This window comes from Numenius arquata, chromosome 20 (genome assembly GCF_964106895.1).
Source record: "Numenius arquata chromosome 20, bNumArq3.hap1.1, whole genome shotgun sequence".
Classification (NCBI taxonomy): Eukaryota; Metazoa; Chordata; class Aves; order Charadriiformes; family Scolopacidae; genus Numenius; species Numenius arquata.
Window position 1 is genome coordinate 7,099,327 of NC_133595.1, and position 17,532 is coordinate 7,116,858.

At 40.8% G+C, this 17,532-nt stretch overlaps 1 protein-coding gene across 1 annotated transcript; it reads left to right on the top strand.

The window, feature by feature from the left end:
- The first annotated feature begins 1,585 nt into the window (after window positions 1-1,585).
- On the top strand, window positions 1,586-17,124 carry GABRD (gamma-aminobutyric acid type A receptor subunit delta). Its single transcript, XM_074161529.1, has 9 exons — window positions 1,586-1,662; window positions 9,798-9,910; window positions 10,491-10,558; window positions 11,293-11,513; window positions 12,328-12,410; window positions 14,120-14,257; window positions 15,177-15,332; window positions 15,932-16,143; window positions 16,825-17,124. The coding sequence occupies exons 1-9, from the start codon at window positions 1,595-1,597 to the stop codon at window positions 17,122-17,124; spliced, it is 1,359 nt and encodes a 452-aa protein (XP_074017630.1). The 5' UTR covers window positions 1,586-1,594.
- Window positions 17,125-17,532: the final 408 nt, after the last annotated feature.

Genomic DNA, 17,532 nt, shown 5'->3' on the forward strand with positions numbered 1-17,532 from the left:
GAGGAAGGAAAAGATCAGAAAGAAAATAAACCCCGACATCATTCTTACACGTTTATGACATATGATCTTATATGTGTGTGTGTACGTATGTTTGTGTATGTATTGTGTATGTCTGTACACAATCTGTAGATAATCTGTACATCTGTTCTCCACCTGGATCCCGTGGGGCTGTTACTCCCCTCACCTGCCACCCCTCAGTTGCCATTTGAAATACTGGTGTTAAATAATAATACAAAATTACACATACAAAAAGATAAATCAAACACTTTACCCCAGGTGCATCCTTTCATTTGATTAAGGGATCTGCACATTCATTTTTGCTTTACAACACAATTTCTTTAAAATGTCTTCTTCACAGTGTTTCCTTTGTGGGTTGGTTTTAAAATTGTCGTTCTAGACTGAACAGCACCAAAAAGCAGAGGAGGCGGAGGAGGAGAGAAGAAAAGAGCGAATATGGAGGAGAAAAATCGAGTTTGACCTGCAAGTCAGGATGAAAGCAAACTCCCGAGAAGGCTTCTGGCCGGGTTCCCCCCGCCCCTCCGGCGGCCGGTCCCCATCCTTTCGGAGCAAGCAGAGGTCCCCAGAGTTTGCCAGGTGGAAAGGGACACGGCGTTACCGAGCGCTAACGATGCCAGCCCCCGGAGCCACCGTGGGATGGAGCGTTGCAAATGCAGTTTCACAGCTCCGTGCTCGCTGAAGTAACCCGAAGCGTTTCACTTTAGAGCATCCCCTTTAGGAACCTGAGAGCGGCGAGGCAGAAGTTTGGAAAACCTCGGCTCTGCCTCCTTGGGTTCCGCACCGCCAGTCTGGGACAGCTTTCAGCAAGCGGGGAGGTGGCACCTTCCCCTCGCCAGAGTACCCCCCCCCCCCGCCCCCGGTCCGTACTCCCTCTTCCCTCGGGAAGCGGCTGGAAGCCGGGCTGCAGCTGCGCTCGCCCGGAGCCGTGCAGCCGGGATTCGCGGAGGGAGGGCGGGCCGGGGGCGGGGGGAGGCGGCAGCGGGCTCCCAGCACACAGCGACACTCGGTCCCTCCACTTCGCAGCCCCTTTTCGGTGCCGGGCAAACCTGCTCTTCCCCGGGCTCCGCTCCGCCCGCACACTCCATGGCTAAACCGCCTTTGCCCTTCGCTGGGGCGGCATCTCCCTCCTCCTCCTCTCGCACAGGACATGTCTAGGAGCTCCGCGGCACTTTTAGTTTGCTCCCCCCCGGGCTCGGTGGGATTAATCTCTCCTTTCGGAGGTTATTTTCGGCAACCAGCCTTGCGGGCGGGCAGAGCGGCCGGAGGACGAGCCGGGCGCTCCCGGAGCGGCAGAGGAGGTTCGGCGGAGCGGCAGTGAACGGGGCGGGGGGGGGGGAGCGCAGCCCAGGGACCCCCCGCGGAGGAGCAGAGCTGCCCCGTCCCCGCCTGCCCGCATGGCCCCCGGGCACCGGGGAGACTGTGGGGGCTGCTGCTGCTGAGCAACAATACATCGCTTTAAACTAAGCCTCAACTTGTCACAGCGAGCAAGGATGGCAACGCCACTGGAGCTTTGGAGCTGCCAAAAGAGCCGGGGAACCTGGGTTCTGTTCGCCACCGTCTAATAAATGGGAGTAAAATGGAATTTCTTACCTGGGTTTTTCCTGCCTTGGTTCTACTGTGCACCCAACAGCACAGGTGTATCAGGTAAGAAAAAGCCTTATCGCTCTTTCTTAGACTGGCCTTGGCCGTTCTTTCGGTGTGGGCTAGGGTGGAAAATGCCCCGTCTGGCTGGAGCTGTTCCTCCTGCCCGGAGCTCCCACTCCCCCCCTTTCCCCCGGGATGCTCCCCATGTAGGGGCTACGACTGCCTGAGTGGGCGTGCAGTGGAAAAAGGGGGTCTTGACTCAAGAGTTTCCTCAATGTGCCCCATCTTTTTTTCTTTCTTCTTTTTCTAGCAGAGGATGGACTTCTGCCAGCGGAGCAGCAGTTCCTTGGGTTAATCAAGGGGTGTGTTTTTAATAGGATGCCCGTGGAAGCCTTTCCCCGAGGGCACTTAATCTAAATTGGGGGCAATCACTTCTTGTAACGGCACTGCACATCCCAGCGCAGCCTCATCCCCCTAAACAGCTCTGTAGGGGGCCTGCTTGAACATCAAACTCTTCCATAAAACCCAGCACAACCAGTGGGGTACAAACTGAGCATCTTTGCTTAGGGCCTCCACGGGCACAATTAAAAAAACCCAAAATACAGACATTCCTTTCTAAAGGGTTCATTAAGTCTCCCGAACTTGAGATAAGAGGAAGAGACTGCCAGAGATCTCAGAAAAAAAACATTTGAAGAACACCAACCATTTCTTAAAATAATAAATTGTAAAGATATATGTTTGCAATTCTCAGTCACATTTATTCTGAAGGTGTTAGCTAGGCAACCAGCTATGTTCTCTATATATTCTCTCCAGATCTGGAGGCTGTGTGTGGAGAAAGCTTGCCATGATTATGCAATGAAAATATAAGGGGGAGTAAAAAAGAACTTGCTGCATGTAAAAACATGCCTACATCATCCAGAGCAGAGATGGCTGTGGTATTAAAGGGGTCTTCCTACTTCTACTTTATAGGCATTATTAATAGCTTCAGAGGAGTATAAGAAGCAAAGGGATAATTGTAGTAAGACATAACATTGCTGGTACAGGTTTTGGAATTAATTAGTGAGATCTGATTTTTTCACTGGGAAGGGAAAGGATGTTGCATTAGAGGAAGTGTCAAGTCAACTGCTCCTATTCAGGACTGACAGAATGATTTCCCTGTGACCTTGAATCTGGTATCCAGGGTCAGATCCTGACACCCTCCTGCTCTGGAGCAATCCAGTTCTACAGGGAGGGCAGGGAAAACACTGTTTATGACCTAAGGGCATCAAGATCCTGCCCAGAATTTCAGTGATTCGGTTTCTTTATCTGCACTTGGGCTAGCATTAAGCATTTTGGTTGAAAAGTGGTGTTTGAGTATAAAAGAAGAAGAAGGAAAAAAAAAAGAATTTTAAGGAAGAGTCAGCCTTCTCAGCCTTTGTCTCCAAGGTCTGTTTTTGGCACAGCAACTGCCAGGATATGTGCAACCTCTAATTTGTTGGATAAATTATTTTATATTTGGATTAATTGCCTACTTACTCGACTTTCTTCTTCCAGTTACACAATAGTGATGAGTTGTTTGTTAGAAATATAAATACTGGTGGCAGAGAGGGAGGCGAGGCAAATTCTAGCTTGTGAAATTCCAACTGTTCAGTTTGTAGCAGTTTTCCAAATATGCCAAAGTGCAAGACATTCGATGGCCAAAGAAAACTGCTCTGTTTAGTACAACAGTTTTCTGAAGATTTGGGGTTTAGCCTGGCTATTGCAGAATATTGTTTAATCTTGTAAAAAGTGAGTATCCTTGCTTGCTTGTGTACTTTTGATGAGTTAAACAGAACTAAACTAAAATTTTATGCTTGCATCAGTAAAACTACTCACATATAGGTGACCTATGAAATAATTCCTCTTATAAGGGACCAAGAAGCACATTAACTTCCTTATTCTTCTTCCTTGGAGTTCTGGAATATGATATTACATATATTTTTGGAAAGAGATGCTTTTATGAAGAGCAGCATTTTATTAATACTGTGAGTTTATAATAATGGGCAAAACTGCCAATAACCTCAATTTATGGCTCATATTTTGTTTTCTAAATGTAATGTGATTCATGGTTATGAGGACAGAGGACATCCAAACCCACAAAGTTCTCTGCTTGAGTTCTATGGACAGGTGTAAGAAAAAATATATTCAGAAAAGGAAGAACATCTCAGTGAGTTCTGAACTCAGAGGTGTGACGTAAGAATTCCCAAAGGCAAACCTACCTATTAAAATAACGTTAAGGCCTGGCAGAGGAGGGAAGTGGGGAATACATGTAACCTGCTTCCTCAAAGCATTTGTGAATATCCTTTCAGGGTGCTTTAGAGGGCTGTATTTGAAGCAATTTCTCTGTCATATGTGTTATTAACTGAAGGGAATGAGCCAAATTCAGCCCAAGTCAGCACATCCTGCTAATGCCAGTGGTGTTTTCAGGTAAATATTTTTACAAAGTTCTATTTCTTGGTCTGCTTGAGGCAGTGATTAGCGTCAAGAAATTTGGCATTTATATGATTGACAGCTCTTTGGGGCAAAGACTGTAGCTTCCATTATTTTATCAGAGTTTGATATGCTGTGGTTGCTGCAATAATAAATGTGTCATAGTGAATGAACTTATCTACTGAAATACACCGAGTGAAATATTTCTTCGTTTGCACAGGGAAAGAGTACTATTGATAGGAGTTTTGGGGTGTATGTCCGTACTGTGTAATTCTTTACTAAAAGATACTTTAATTCTCTAATTAAAAATAGGTGTATCTTTTATATTTAAGATTCTACTATGTTAAATTACTTTTATGCATTTGCATAGAATTGTCCTTCTGTTGCATGTCTCCCTGAGCCTTTTACTTCTATTCATGGAAGTAGAGCAGCTTTAACACATGAATACATACAAAGAGTGGTCCATTTTCTGTAGCTTAAAACTCACAGAGAGGAAATAAGGGCTTTTATGTTCAAAAGGTTGCCATGAATTAAGCCTAATGCTTTTTCAATTACATTTCAAAATACAAAACATATTTACAGTCAGCTTCACTTAGAGTTAGGAATGGCAGATGGGAAGGATACACACACTTCTCTGGATAATCCTGGAGTTTGACAGAGGCCAGATTGTTCACCGACCTTGCAGGATATTCCTTGTCTTTTTCCCAAGAAAAACTTTTCTTGAGTGGCAATGACATCTGCAACATTTGCCCCCAGAAGATTATTTCAAAGAAAATGAAACGTACTCCATCCCAGTCCTCAATACCAGTCAAACCACTATTTCCATCTACCAGGTTAAAAGATTCATGTAACAACTATGCCACAGTCCCCAAAAGAATCAGGTTAGCAGATTTAAAGAAGAAAGAGGAGATGCAAGAAGTGATTTTCCACATCTTACTGCTATATGTGTTTGTCAAAAGGTTAGTGCACTCTCCCTACAAGTGTAACCAAAAATCAGTATCTCATTGGCCACTGACTTAAAGATGCTGCTGAGCTTTTTGCACTGCTGCTAGAGCTTTTGGCACTGCTCTGCAAAAAGAATATTGCTAATGTTCTCTCTTCTTCAGCTGTTGTAGTGCCCTTATTCGCAGACAACATATAGATTGCCTCTTTCCTTGGTGTAATTTAAATACTTCCCAGATTTTCTCTATTAATATTGATACATTTCTAGCAACCATTTTCAGGCAGTGTTCTGGAACAGGCTCATACCTCACTTTCCTGACAAGCCCTTTAAAGATAGGCTGTCCAAGCTGATTGACGCTTCTTCTCCAGACCACTCCACATTAGCAGAATGCAATGGTCCTGCAGCAGCTGGGGGAAAGATGTCAGCTCACATAGAAAGGATTTAGGGATATATGTACTTTTTATTCTAGAACTGATAGCACTTAGCTCTGAAAGAGATGTGTTTCTTTGTCATTTGAGACTCATTGCTTGGAACTGCTTTCCCTAACCTGTGACAAGGACAGTTTTGTTGGGCAAAGAACAACTTCATATTTTTGTCAGGTTTATCAATGGTGATTTCCTCTCCCCTTTGTTTAGTGTGCAAGAGAACTAACTATTCTATTCATAGTTCAACCAGCAGAAATCTGTTTTCTTCTGCTAACAACGAGCTCTGTTGAGGTTCTCACAAAGCTTAAACTCCAGATATGTACAGATGCAAATATATTCTCCAGGATATCTGTTTGAAATGAGATGTGTACAGAGTGTGGGTGAAAAACCATCTTCTTCAGCTTTAGATTTGGGAATGACTTCCAGAATGGAATTAGTACACATGACTACGTTGCCATTCAGTCAGCTTGGCACCCCACTCTAGACTGGTGCAAAGGAAAGATAAGATTTTTGATGAGCTGTTATGCCCCTTGAATTTTACAAACCAATAGCTTAATTTTACAAAGTCCTTTTCTCACTAAAACAAGCTTTACAGCAGCTTATGTCAGGAAATGAAGTTGCTGAATCAACTAATAGTAGTTTCCTTTCTTTTCATCTTTACTGCTTACACTATGAAAAGTTAATCCCTTCCAATGCATCTTTTTTATGCTGCTCTTCCTTTTTCAGGTACAATAAATGAATAATATTTTAGGCCATATATAATCCCAACTGCTTATCAAGGATGAATGACATTCTCCCACCATCTTTCATATAACTTTAAAGCACTGGATCTGATGTACAGAAGTCTAGAGGGACAGCTCAAAGGAGTGATCATGGACTGGCCTGTAGAGTGCCATCTCCGAAATTAGCCGAATATTAGCAAAAGCTTTTGGTAACTCGGTGACAACCATTTGTAAATGAAACTGTAGGTTATTCTGATTCACAGTTTCTATTTGAGTATCTAGGAGCCATTCTGTGAGCACCATGCCAGTGTTTGAGGATGGCAGTAGGTGATTAAGAGTAATTTTGTTGCCCATTTCAAAGAAATTTAAAAATGAACCAGTAGTATAAATGTCAACAAAGTAAATCTAGCCATAAAATTATTTCAGCTGTAATACTTTAATAACCCCCACTGATATTAAGTGCATATAGCTCTACTAACTTCAACAGATTTGTTCCACTGATGATCTGACCCTAAGGCTTTATTAATAATAGAAACAAGATTCTTTTTAATTGTGTCATGGATATTTAAGTAAAACTCCCTCTAGATTGTAATCGGCTTAAAACACATGGCAAGTTACAGCCCACAGTTTTTAACCCAGCCCTTGTCATTTTAACTTCCTTTTAGCTCTATGGCTCTCCTTAATGCCATTAAATTAGAACACTGACACAGGATAACTGCTGCAGGCTGTAAATGCTTTTTCAAAAAAGATGAGGCTCCTGGCAGTTCTTATGGTGACATTGCTTCTTTAGAGCAAGTGAGTGACTGTAAGACGGTTATCTGGGGTTGAGTTCTGGATGCATACAAGTAGCAATACCTATTGGGTGGGAGCAGCAGAATTTGGTTTTATTCTTTTTCTCAGGGTGAGTACTCATAAATATACAGGATATTCTAAATTTACAATGACTTGTAGCCAGCACTTTTGTACTATTGTGTTTGTAGGAAGCATAAGCCAGACCCTCCCACCCTCACAGATCAGGCACGCAAGACAGGTCACTACAGTGAAGTCACCTTTGGGCTTGAGTATTGTTTTCAAACCACTTTATAGAACTTGGCTGCAGTTTTAGCAACAGGAGTTGAAAAGCCCATCATCTACTGAAAAGGCAAAGAGATTTTAGGTAGATATATTCAATCAGGCATATTCTAGTTCTTTAATTATGGAAAGACATAAAGTATTATTCTTTACCTAAAAAAGGAGCTCAGATATTTTACTGATGAGGAATACCATTACATATCTATGGCCAAGACTTACAAGTTACAAATCAGTAAATTTTTAAATAAAATACTTTCAATGTAGTCTCATATTATCTAGTCTGCCAAGGCCTTAATTTAAAAAATTATTTTTCTGTATTAGCCGATAGCCTTAGTATTTCCAGAAATAGAGTAGTCAATGTAAAAGAAAATAAATGAAAGAATTTCTGAACAGCAATGTTTGATGCAGGAGAAAGCCAGACCTTAACATCTGGATCTTGCCAAGTATTATAAAACTATAATTTCATTTAAGTAAATACTGCCAGTTGGATGATTGAAAGACCAGCACATAGGAAACAGCAGTCTGATAGAAAGAAGTGTTTATATAGTTGATGAGACCAAATAAAGAAGGAAAAAACCTCTGTCAACATCTGTTATAAATCTTCAAAGCCCTTGTCTAAATTGATTATGTTATTCCAATTGTAGCTGAAAATATGGCTCTGAGTCTTCCAAGATCCTTACTCAGAGGAGATATAGCAACTTGAGAAATAGCTGAGATCGTCAGTTGAGATGAACATACAGCAGTGTGCTCATGGCAAGGAAACATTATAAGTGCAATATAATATATATCCCCAATTTTAACATTTTGCCATGAACGAAAGAAGTTTCACTTTGCGGCAGTGTCCCTATGCTTTAAGGTCACTTACGCTTTGACAATTCGTTCATTTAAGTTTTCAGTGTCTCCACTGCTCAGAACTTACATTTATACGCTGTAATCCCAGAACTCCTTCCTTATATAATTAACTCCACACATGTGGGGCAAGAAATTTATCACCAGGGCAATCAAAGATTTTTCTTTCGGACTCCTGTGGGAAGAGGAGTTGGTTATTGTAGGATACTCTGCTACTGTGCTAGCAGTTACTGCATGTGCTGAGCTGAATGCCCAGACTGGCGTATTTTGGAGAGAAAAAGCATGTGCTTTATGTGGGTCAATGTCGCATGAACACTCTAAGAAAGTTATGTAAGTACCGAGGCAGAATATGTTTATGGTACATTACTCTGCAGCCTTTCATCGATGTTTAATGAGTTTCTCTTCTGTCACTAGTGACATATATCTCTCAAATGCCATATTTATTGCTGGACTCAGTGGAAGATGCTAAACCAGTGCTCAGAGTTTTGATATAGTCCTTGCATTCGGATACAGGCCCTCTCAAACCACTGGCAAATTTTCTCTTTGCAAATAGTTGTGGTAGACGTTGTCACAGTCCTTCATTTATCCATTCCTGTCATGTCAATCACGGCGCTGGCAAGAGAAATTGTGTGAGCAGGCACAGATCTGCTTCAAATGAAGTCTGCCAGCTCAGTTTAAACAGTTAATGCAGACAATATAAGCTTGCTTTGTTTATAAGAGATTATGGAACATCCACATAACTGCTTGTACCAAGCTTGAGGGGCTGGCATCTGCCAGGGGGTGGAAAATGGCAACAAGAAGCTGTGCTAATGTCTTCAAGGAGCATCATTGGATCAGAAAGAAGCATATGCCTAGCACCTCGTGCTGCAGAACCATGGGCCCCTCTCGAGGTTTCTGGAGGCTCTTGAATCCCTTGGACTGTAGACAGTCACCTTTTTGGCTCAGAACCAGGGAGAACTACCAGGGTTTTCAGTTGCCATGGTCAGCACCTCCCGAGTTCCAGTGCCACATCCTGCTCCTGTCGAGGTTCGGGTCCGGCCCACAGGCAGTGCAGTGCAGGGTCAGGGCCGTGCGGATGCCTCCTTTGGTGCTTCTGTGCTTTCAGCTGTTCACTTTTTAAGCAAGATCTCCTTTTTGACCATATCTTTGCAGTTTTCAGGTGTTTGTACACCTTCTATTAGCATTGTTTTTCAGATTTCTGAGGCCCAATGGTATTTGTCACAGTATCGAAGATGTTAAATCCAAATTCCAGCTGTGTAATTTGTACTGTTTTCCCATCACATCTAGCAATATACCAGCCTTCTTGATCTCAGCTGTTCCACAGTGGCACTAGGAGCTGTCACAGCTGCTGTGTCCTGCTACCCAGATAGCTGCATTTCAGCATCCACAGATGCAGTTTATGCAGTATACAAAGCATCTTGCTTTCCCTCATGCTTTCTTTGCATTTCTAAATCTGTTTTTTCCTATTTTGTTTTTTAAAAGAAAAAGCTTTAAAAAGTATGTGCTTGTATTTCAGAAAGAGGCCATACTCTTGCCTGAAATATGTTTTGATTTAAACAGAAATATCTGAAATGGTTTTCCTATCTATATGCAGTATTTTTTCACTAAATTACCAGTATAGTTGATTATGCTGTAGGTGGTCTCTGATGTAAAAGAGGTCAACGTCTTCTATTTTCTGGTATTTTTCTGTTTGCAAACACAGCCAAGTTTTAAAAGGTACTTATTCTCTTTACCTAGAGCGATGAATGACATCGGAGATTACATAGGTTCCAATATCGAAATATCCTGGTTACCCAACCTGGATGATTTAATGAAAGGGTACGCACGTAATTTCAGGCCTGGGATTGGAGGTGAGACTTTGAGAGTAATGTCTCTTTTGTTGCTTACAATCCTTCTACCCTCTGATGTTTATGTGAACCCTCTACATGATTAAAATATTGTGGTTGTCTATTACTTGGATACTGGAAATAATGACAATCAACAATGTGTTTGATCTTGAAAAAAGACAGACTGTACAACAGAATTAGCATCACAGTCTTCTTGCTGATACAGCTCTTAAATCAGTGATTTCTAAGTTGAAGGAATTTTGGCTTACATTAAGTGACGATAATTTCTGCACTTGCTTGAAGCCACGCTGTCTGAAACTAGATGATGTGTTTTCCAGAAGTGATTCCATCATTTCCAGTAGTTGTGATTGTATCTCATGTTCTTTATCACCGAAGGGAGGTGTTCTGTTGGAGACTGAGGATGCAATCTGTGAAAGATTTAAATCTCTTGCTCTAAGGTAGATTTTACTTGGAAAGTGTACTTTATCTTGGAAAACACTTTTATGAATTCACTCTGTGTGAAAGAATTAAGAGTCTTGGGTCATCTATATTTTTATAGGTACTACGATGATGTAAATCACCCCATTCAAATATTTTTTCTCAGGTCCTCCTGTTAATGTTGCTCTTGCAATTGAAGTAGCCAGCATTGACCACATCTCAGAAGTGAACATGGTACGTTACCAGTTACACCTACCAAGTTGTGAGTGTATGTACTGTAACAACAGAAAGTGTAGAAAACTAACTAAATAGAGAGACAGTTGATCCCAACATGTTTGGAGTGGAGAAATTACCACAAGAAGTTACTGCAAAGAACAAACATTGTATTTTAAGACCCAGGCAGAGTCTCTTCTGGCAACCATTGGCAATTACAAGAATCTGGCCATGTATACGTCACTGAGATTTCTCACTACAGCTAGCAACGTTGGATCTGAGCAGCACTAAGTTTAATTTTAAGCATTAACTCCAAGTTCTGTTCAAATTCCTTTTCACCACAGATACTTCCCAAGAGAAGCTAAATCCTTTCCCTTCATTATAGTTGCATGACTTCACCTGATTTTTCAGCTTTGCTTTAAAAAACTTTCAAAAACAAAAGTTGTACTTGTGGAGATTTCTGATTTTCTTCCTGATTTTCTTCATTAAGACATATGAAACTCTTGCAACTTGTTATATATAACATTGACATTGAATCACTTTTTGATGAGCCCAAGCTTATCCATGGTAGAAGCATATGACAGAAATGAAAATCCTTGGGCATCTCTATGGTTGACTGAGTATAAAAATACTTATTTGCACAGGAAACAGTTAATACATTTCTAGGCTAATACAATGATTTTTGTCTGAGTCCCAGTGCATTATCATTGTGTTAGTTTAGCATCACTTTTTAATTGGGATTTCTCTTGTCATAGGAATATACCATGACGGTATTTTTGCACCAGAGCTGGCGAGATGACCGTCTGTCTTACAACCACACCAATGAAACTTTGGGCTTAGACAGCCGCTTTGTGGACAAGCTCTGGTTGCCAGATACTTTCATAGTAAATGCCAAGTCTGCCTGGTTCCATGACGTGACTGTGGAAAACAAACTTATCAGGCTCCAGCCAGATGGAGTCATTTTGTACAGCATTAGGTGAGTGAGAAAGAGTGCAAGTGTACTCCACCGTGTATTAAATTTTTGAACAGACTATAAAGTAATCATTCAGTTTTCCTAGGAAGATTTCCTAAAATAATTATTAATTTAAAATGGAAGAAAGTACTAGTGACTCCTATCAGAGATCCCCTTGCTTTATAAGGAATACGCTGCCAGGATAGTATCTTCGGCAACACTAACATTTTCTACTGCATAATCACTGATCACTTTCAGAATGTCCTTAATGGGAGACAAATATCTCATAACTATTTGGTCACTGGGCAAGGAGATGCTGAGTACAGAGCAAAGATTCTGTTCTCCACCCTCACACTGTTTTCCAAGAGAACTATGAGCCTGATTTAGGCTCAACTTCCCCATCTTTCAAACAGAAAAAATATTTCCTTGCTTTGGAGGAGTGTTCTTCCTAGAATTCAGTAACCATTTTTTAAGTTAATTGTGTAATGTTCTAAAAATGCATGAGTGTGCACCTTTGAAATTGTAAGTCCAAAGTCACCCTCAAGGTATTGGTAGTGATCCTGGGGACAGTGGAAGGGAGCAGATTTGACTCAGAAAAGTCCTTTTTGTCATCAGAAGTAGCTGAAGCACCCCCCGACATTAGACAAGGCACTTGACCTTTCTTCAATTTCCCCCCACCTTTGGGTTTCCCAGACAGTACAGACAGGAGCCATAAGGATTTTGAAAATAGTTTCCTGTATTAGTATTAAGGTTTCAAAGTTTTCCATTTACTCTTTGAGTTCTGAGGAAAAGGCTCTATCTGAATGCAACTAACTGGTGCTCACATTGCTTGGAACAGGATTACCTCAACAGTGGCCTGTGACATGGACCTTTCCAAGTATCCGATGGATGAGCAAGAATGCATGTTGGATTTGGAGAGCTGTAAGGGCTGAGTACAGCATTTTATATAATCTCTATTTTGTTTAAAGCCTGCATATATGATACTTTGCTTGCTGGAGCTTGCTGGAATGATTCTGCTTTAGTTAATGACGTAAGGGGTGCCTTAGGATTTAGAAATAAAGGGTATAAACGTGAATCCCTTCATGCTCTGTGTTGGGCATTAGACTATGGACTTTTCAATGCCAGTTCAGATCTGATCCAGTTCAAAACTATAGGATTTAGTGTAGTGAAGATGAACAACCGACAGTCCTGCTGACACATGTCTGGAACTTTGTGCTTCATGTAAAACCTAGTGCGATTGTGACAGTCACTAGCATTACTGAGCTTTGCATCAAATCCAGCGAGAATAAGTAGAGAAGCCCACAGGCAAAATTCAATGTGCTATTTTTTCTTTATGAGAAAATGGGAAAAAGAAAGATTTCCCTGCTTTTAATGAATGCCATTGTGACTAACCCATACATAGCTGTTCAGCTTGCCTGGGCATCCCTGGATCTGTTCCACAGAAATCAGTCAGAATGCTCCACGGATTGGCTTAAATTCATTTGTACTCACAAAGGAGGGCAAAGAATGAATTTATATTTTGTCCAACCTGTATTTTATCAGCATGTAATTCCCAGGAGCATTAATACTTCTAAATGAAATGCATCACTGAAACTAGCAGGGGCCACCCAATCAATGGCAATGAATCTGGCCTTTTGTGGTTTTTATATCAAGGACTCTACATGTCCTGAGGGTTCCAGGGCTTTGTGAACAGCGGTTTCTGAACAGATTCACTGGCCTATTGATGCAAGTTTCTCTTTTTCTTTTTTACCACTGACTTTGTTTTCTAGGCAATTAACCATAATACCATTTTATCCTGTCAAAAATAGCGACCTACAGTTTTACTTATGTAATCACCAAATGCAGAGGCAGCAGTGAACCAGCAATCAGTGCTCTCTCCCAGCAAGTTCTGCTGGGAGTTTTGGAGGTGGCTGAATTTTTTTAATTGAATTTAAGGATTTTGATTTCAGTGAAACAAACATGTAGAAATAAAACCTCTTTAAACGAATGGTTAATAGCAAGCTGTCCATTAACAGCAAAACTAACAAAGATTCATTTCCCATGGATTTGAGGATCCCTGACAAAGGAGATCAGTTTCCCCAACACTGCCCAACTGGCACAGAGTACCCATCTCCTAAAATCAATGTGTGAACTTGAGACAGACTTGCAGTACAGAATTACACTCTGATCTGTCTGCAGTAGGATAAACACAGATAGCTTAAATTCAATAGTTATTTTATTTTACAAACAGAAATTTCTATGACTCTGAGATCCAAGCCCAGTGCAGGGGTAGGCAGGCTAGTTTGAGTGCTACAGGAACAGTTACTCTACATTAAATGACTACGCAAATGAGCTTTTTGAGAGATAATCTGAATATTTTCATGACACTGAAGTGCATTGTGCCATACCACATATTGCCAGTCAGTGTGAATCAACTTGGATTATTCCCCCTGTAGGAAAGCTACCCCAATGGGATGGTGGCAACATTGATGTTGCCAGGACAGTGAATTATTCAGGCTGAATCACAGCATGTTTGCAATGGGACCAACGAAAATTCACATAGCAGAGGAATTAGAGGACTTCCACTACGAGTCCTCTAAGTTCTTAATTTCTTCCTCAAACTTTGTGTTTATTCAGCTTTCTTTTGGCAGATGGCTATTCTTCAGAGGACATCGTCTACCACTGGTCAGAAAACCAGGAGGAGATCCACGGGCTGGATAAGCTGCAGCTTGCTCAGTTCACAATTACCAATTACCAGTTCACGACAGAAATGATGAACTTCAAATCTGGTAATAGGCCCTGTCTTCAATTCAGGGACTGTATCTGATTTTTTCCTGCATAGGGAAACCTCCTATATCTATAATAGAAAATCCCTCTTCTTAAGTAGCTAATTTAAGAACCTGTCAGGTTTCTGATAAGAATTTTCTTTAGCTTAGACTTGGAAAAAATGCCAACTTTTGCTGAACCTTGAGGTAGCCGGTGTACCATATTATGTCCTTTAGCTCTCTCTGTTTGACAAAATACTGCATGGACACAAGCCAGACAGCACTTGATAAAAAACACTAGAGGTATAGCTCACATTTTCTTGACCTAATTTGCAACTTCAGATAAAGAAAAATTTCCATTAGCCCTGATGTTATGAGGCTTATGACGTACAGTCAGATCATTCTAATTCTATCCAGTAGAAGTCAGTGGTGTGTATGCGTATCACTGGGTTTATTGCAATGTTTGTAAAAGATTGGAGTCATTTCTTTCCTGCTGATTTTTCATCCTCTTTCATGTATTCAGATTCTCATTTATGCTGCACATCTCCTCTAAGCTCTTTTTTTGAGTTTGAAATTAACTTGGCCTTTTAAAAAATCTAAATTTAGTATCTGGAGGACTTTCTACAGCAGATGATAAGACAGTACACATTTTGAAGCAATACTGTTATTCGAGAAGACTCATGATTTTATTTTCAGATCTGGCATTGATATGACCTGAGACAAATCATTTGACCTATTCTTAGCTAACTGCTGATGAGAACTGCAGTACCTCGTGCAGGGTTTATGAAGACTAATCTAAAAACATTCAAAAAAGCCTTCTGTGATCCTTGCCCTAAAGATGGTTAAGAATGTAGATCTGTGTCATTATAGGAAATGTTATTTTGAATATCAGTTTAACTAATTCACACAGCCAGAATTTTTCTTTGTGTGCTCTTTTTTCCAGCAGGTCAGTTTCCCAGGCTCAGTCTCCACTTCCACCTTCGGCGAAATCGAGGAGTTTACATCATTCAGTCTTATGTTCCTTCTATCTTACTGGTGGCCATGTCGTGGGTGTCCTTCTGGATCAGTCAGTCAGCTGTGCCTGCCAGAGTGTCGTTAGGTAAAACAGCCAGTTTGGGGAACTAATAGGGAAGGGTATGTGGAAGTTGTAATTGTGTTCCCTAATAATCCTCATTTTCCATGAAGGTGCATTTATAAATTCTATGTTTACATTTGCAGAAGAAAGGGACCTTTAAAATACTTTCCTCATGTCTTAATTTGCCATGCTCTCAGAGCAGCTGCCTCAGTAAAGAACAGAAAATAACCACCTAAAGATGGTTAAAAGCAGTAGTGAATGTGAGGCAGATGGATGAAAGAATTGATTTGAAGGAACTGGGACAGTGACAAAAAAAAGTTCCTAGAGCCTGTGGATCTGTTTGCCTGAGGAAGGGTTGCAAGTCCAGATGCAAGAGTTTTAGAGGGTTAAGTCTTCTGGTTTAGTTTATCCTGATCTAGAACAAACCCAAAGGCAACATGTTCAAAGCTGCCTTAGTCCTACAAATGCACCGTCCTTTACAAACTCTCCTGTTTTGAAAGTCAGAAGCCACACTATTAAGAGGCTCCTACTGTGAAAATATTACTCAGCTTCAGATTAATAAATACATTTATTATAGTGTATACTATGAAACATAAAATAAATTTTCCCGCACTACTCTACAGGTATAACTACTGTTCTTACTATGACTACACTGATGGTCAGTGCCCGATCTTCGCTTCCACGAGCATCTGCCATCAAAGCACTTGATGTTTACTTCTGGATTTGCTACGTGTTTGTCTTTGCTGCACTGGTAGAATATGCATTTGCACATTTCAATGCTGACTACATGAAAAAGCAAAAGAACAAGATAAAGGCGAGAAGGCAGAGCGCAGAGGTCAGTAAGTGTAATACTGTGAATAACTCTGCAAAAGCAATCACCCTGAATTATGATCTTCTTCTACCTCTTTTGAAAAACATAATGGTTCATTCTTTTGTCACGGTAATATGACAAGCAAGCAAATGAAACTGCTAATTTCCACTTGCAGCATGGTTAGCACTAAAGACAACATATTCTTACGTGGTTTGTTGCTGTATTTAAGATAGGAAATGGAGAATAGGAAAGAATGAGTAAGAAGAGAGGCAAAATATGTCCTGAGCCAGATTTGTATATCTTACACTTTGAGAATATATTTAGACCCCTTGATATTTGTAGCGGATACAACTTATCCATATTCTTTTTCTGTCCCACCTTATTATATCAGCTCTCACCTATTGGCTTTGGCCACAGAGTGGGATAACTGTCTCCTTTAAGTCAGTCAATTATTTTCAGTCAAGAGGACCTAAGCGTGCTGTCTCAATGGTGCCTTGGTAATTCAAAGCATGTAAAATTATAACCAGAATTTAGACGTCGTAGCACAGTCTTTCAGCAGTTCTTCTGCCAAAACGAGTGATAAATGCCATTCAGCACTTATGACTCTCAGGAATTTCACCATGTTGGTATCATGGCTAGCTTGCATAAAGTACGCTACCTGTGCCCTAGAAATTGCTACTATACGTTCTCCTCTTTCCTTTGCAGGTAAATGTGAAGAATGCCATTGTTCTGTTTTCCCTTTCCATAGCTGGTGTGAACCAGGGACTGGCCATTTCCAATAGGCAGCACCGAATTCCCAGAAGCCTTCCTGGATCGTATGGCACAATAGAAATAGAAACTGGAGAGACAAAACAGCAGCAAATAATGAAACTGGACAAAAAGAGTGGTCTGAAGTCCCTCTTTAAGCCCATTGATGCTGATACCATTGATATATATGCCAGAGCCGTGTTCCCAGCAGCCTTTGCAGCAGTCAATGTTATATACTGGGTTGCGTACACAATGTGAAAAAGAAAAAAAAAAAAAGAAAGAAAATTCACATGAAGAGCTACAAATTGAACAATACCTACAGACTAAAAAGCCCTTGCTGAAACTGTATTGATCCATCTCTTCTCAAAACATTTTCCAATGAGCTCGAGGCATTTCTAAAGTCAAGAAAGTCCTGCGATCCCTACTAAAAGCAGCAATTTATTACAGATCTGATTTGTTGCAGTAATAACTGTACTCTGCCAAACAATCCCAGCTCCTTATTTCCTGTATTACCATGAGACAATTTTTCATATGTACATATTTGCAGCAAAAGTTTAAATCTTAAATTACCATGGTTTTCCTCCACTTCAAAGATTGATCAGTAATGAAGATTTGGCTTTTCACACTCAGATAATTTCCTTTTTTGTAATGGAAGAGCTAATTCCT

Bases quoted from the DNA above. Each gene is read 5' to 3' on its own strand.
- GABRD (XM_074161529.1), top strand. From the start codon at position 1,595: ATGGAATTTCTTACCTGGGTTTTTCCTGCCTTGGTTCTACTGTGCACC. The intron at 1,663-9,797 runs GTAAGAAAAAGC...CTCTTTACCTAG, and splicing joins CAACAGCACAGGTGTATCAG to AGCGATGAATGACATCGGAG. The intron at 14,258-15,176 runs GTAATAGGCCCT...TCTTTTTTCCAG, and splicing joins AATGATGAACTTCAAATCTG to CAGGTCAGTTTCCCAGGCTC.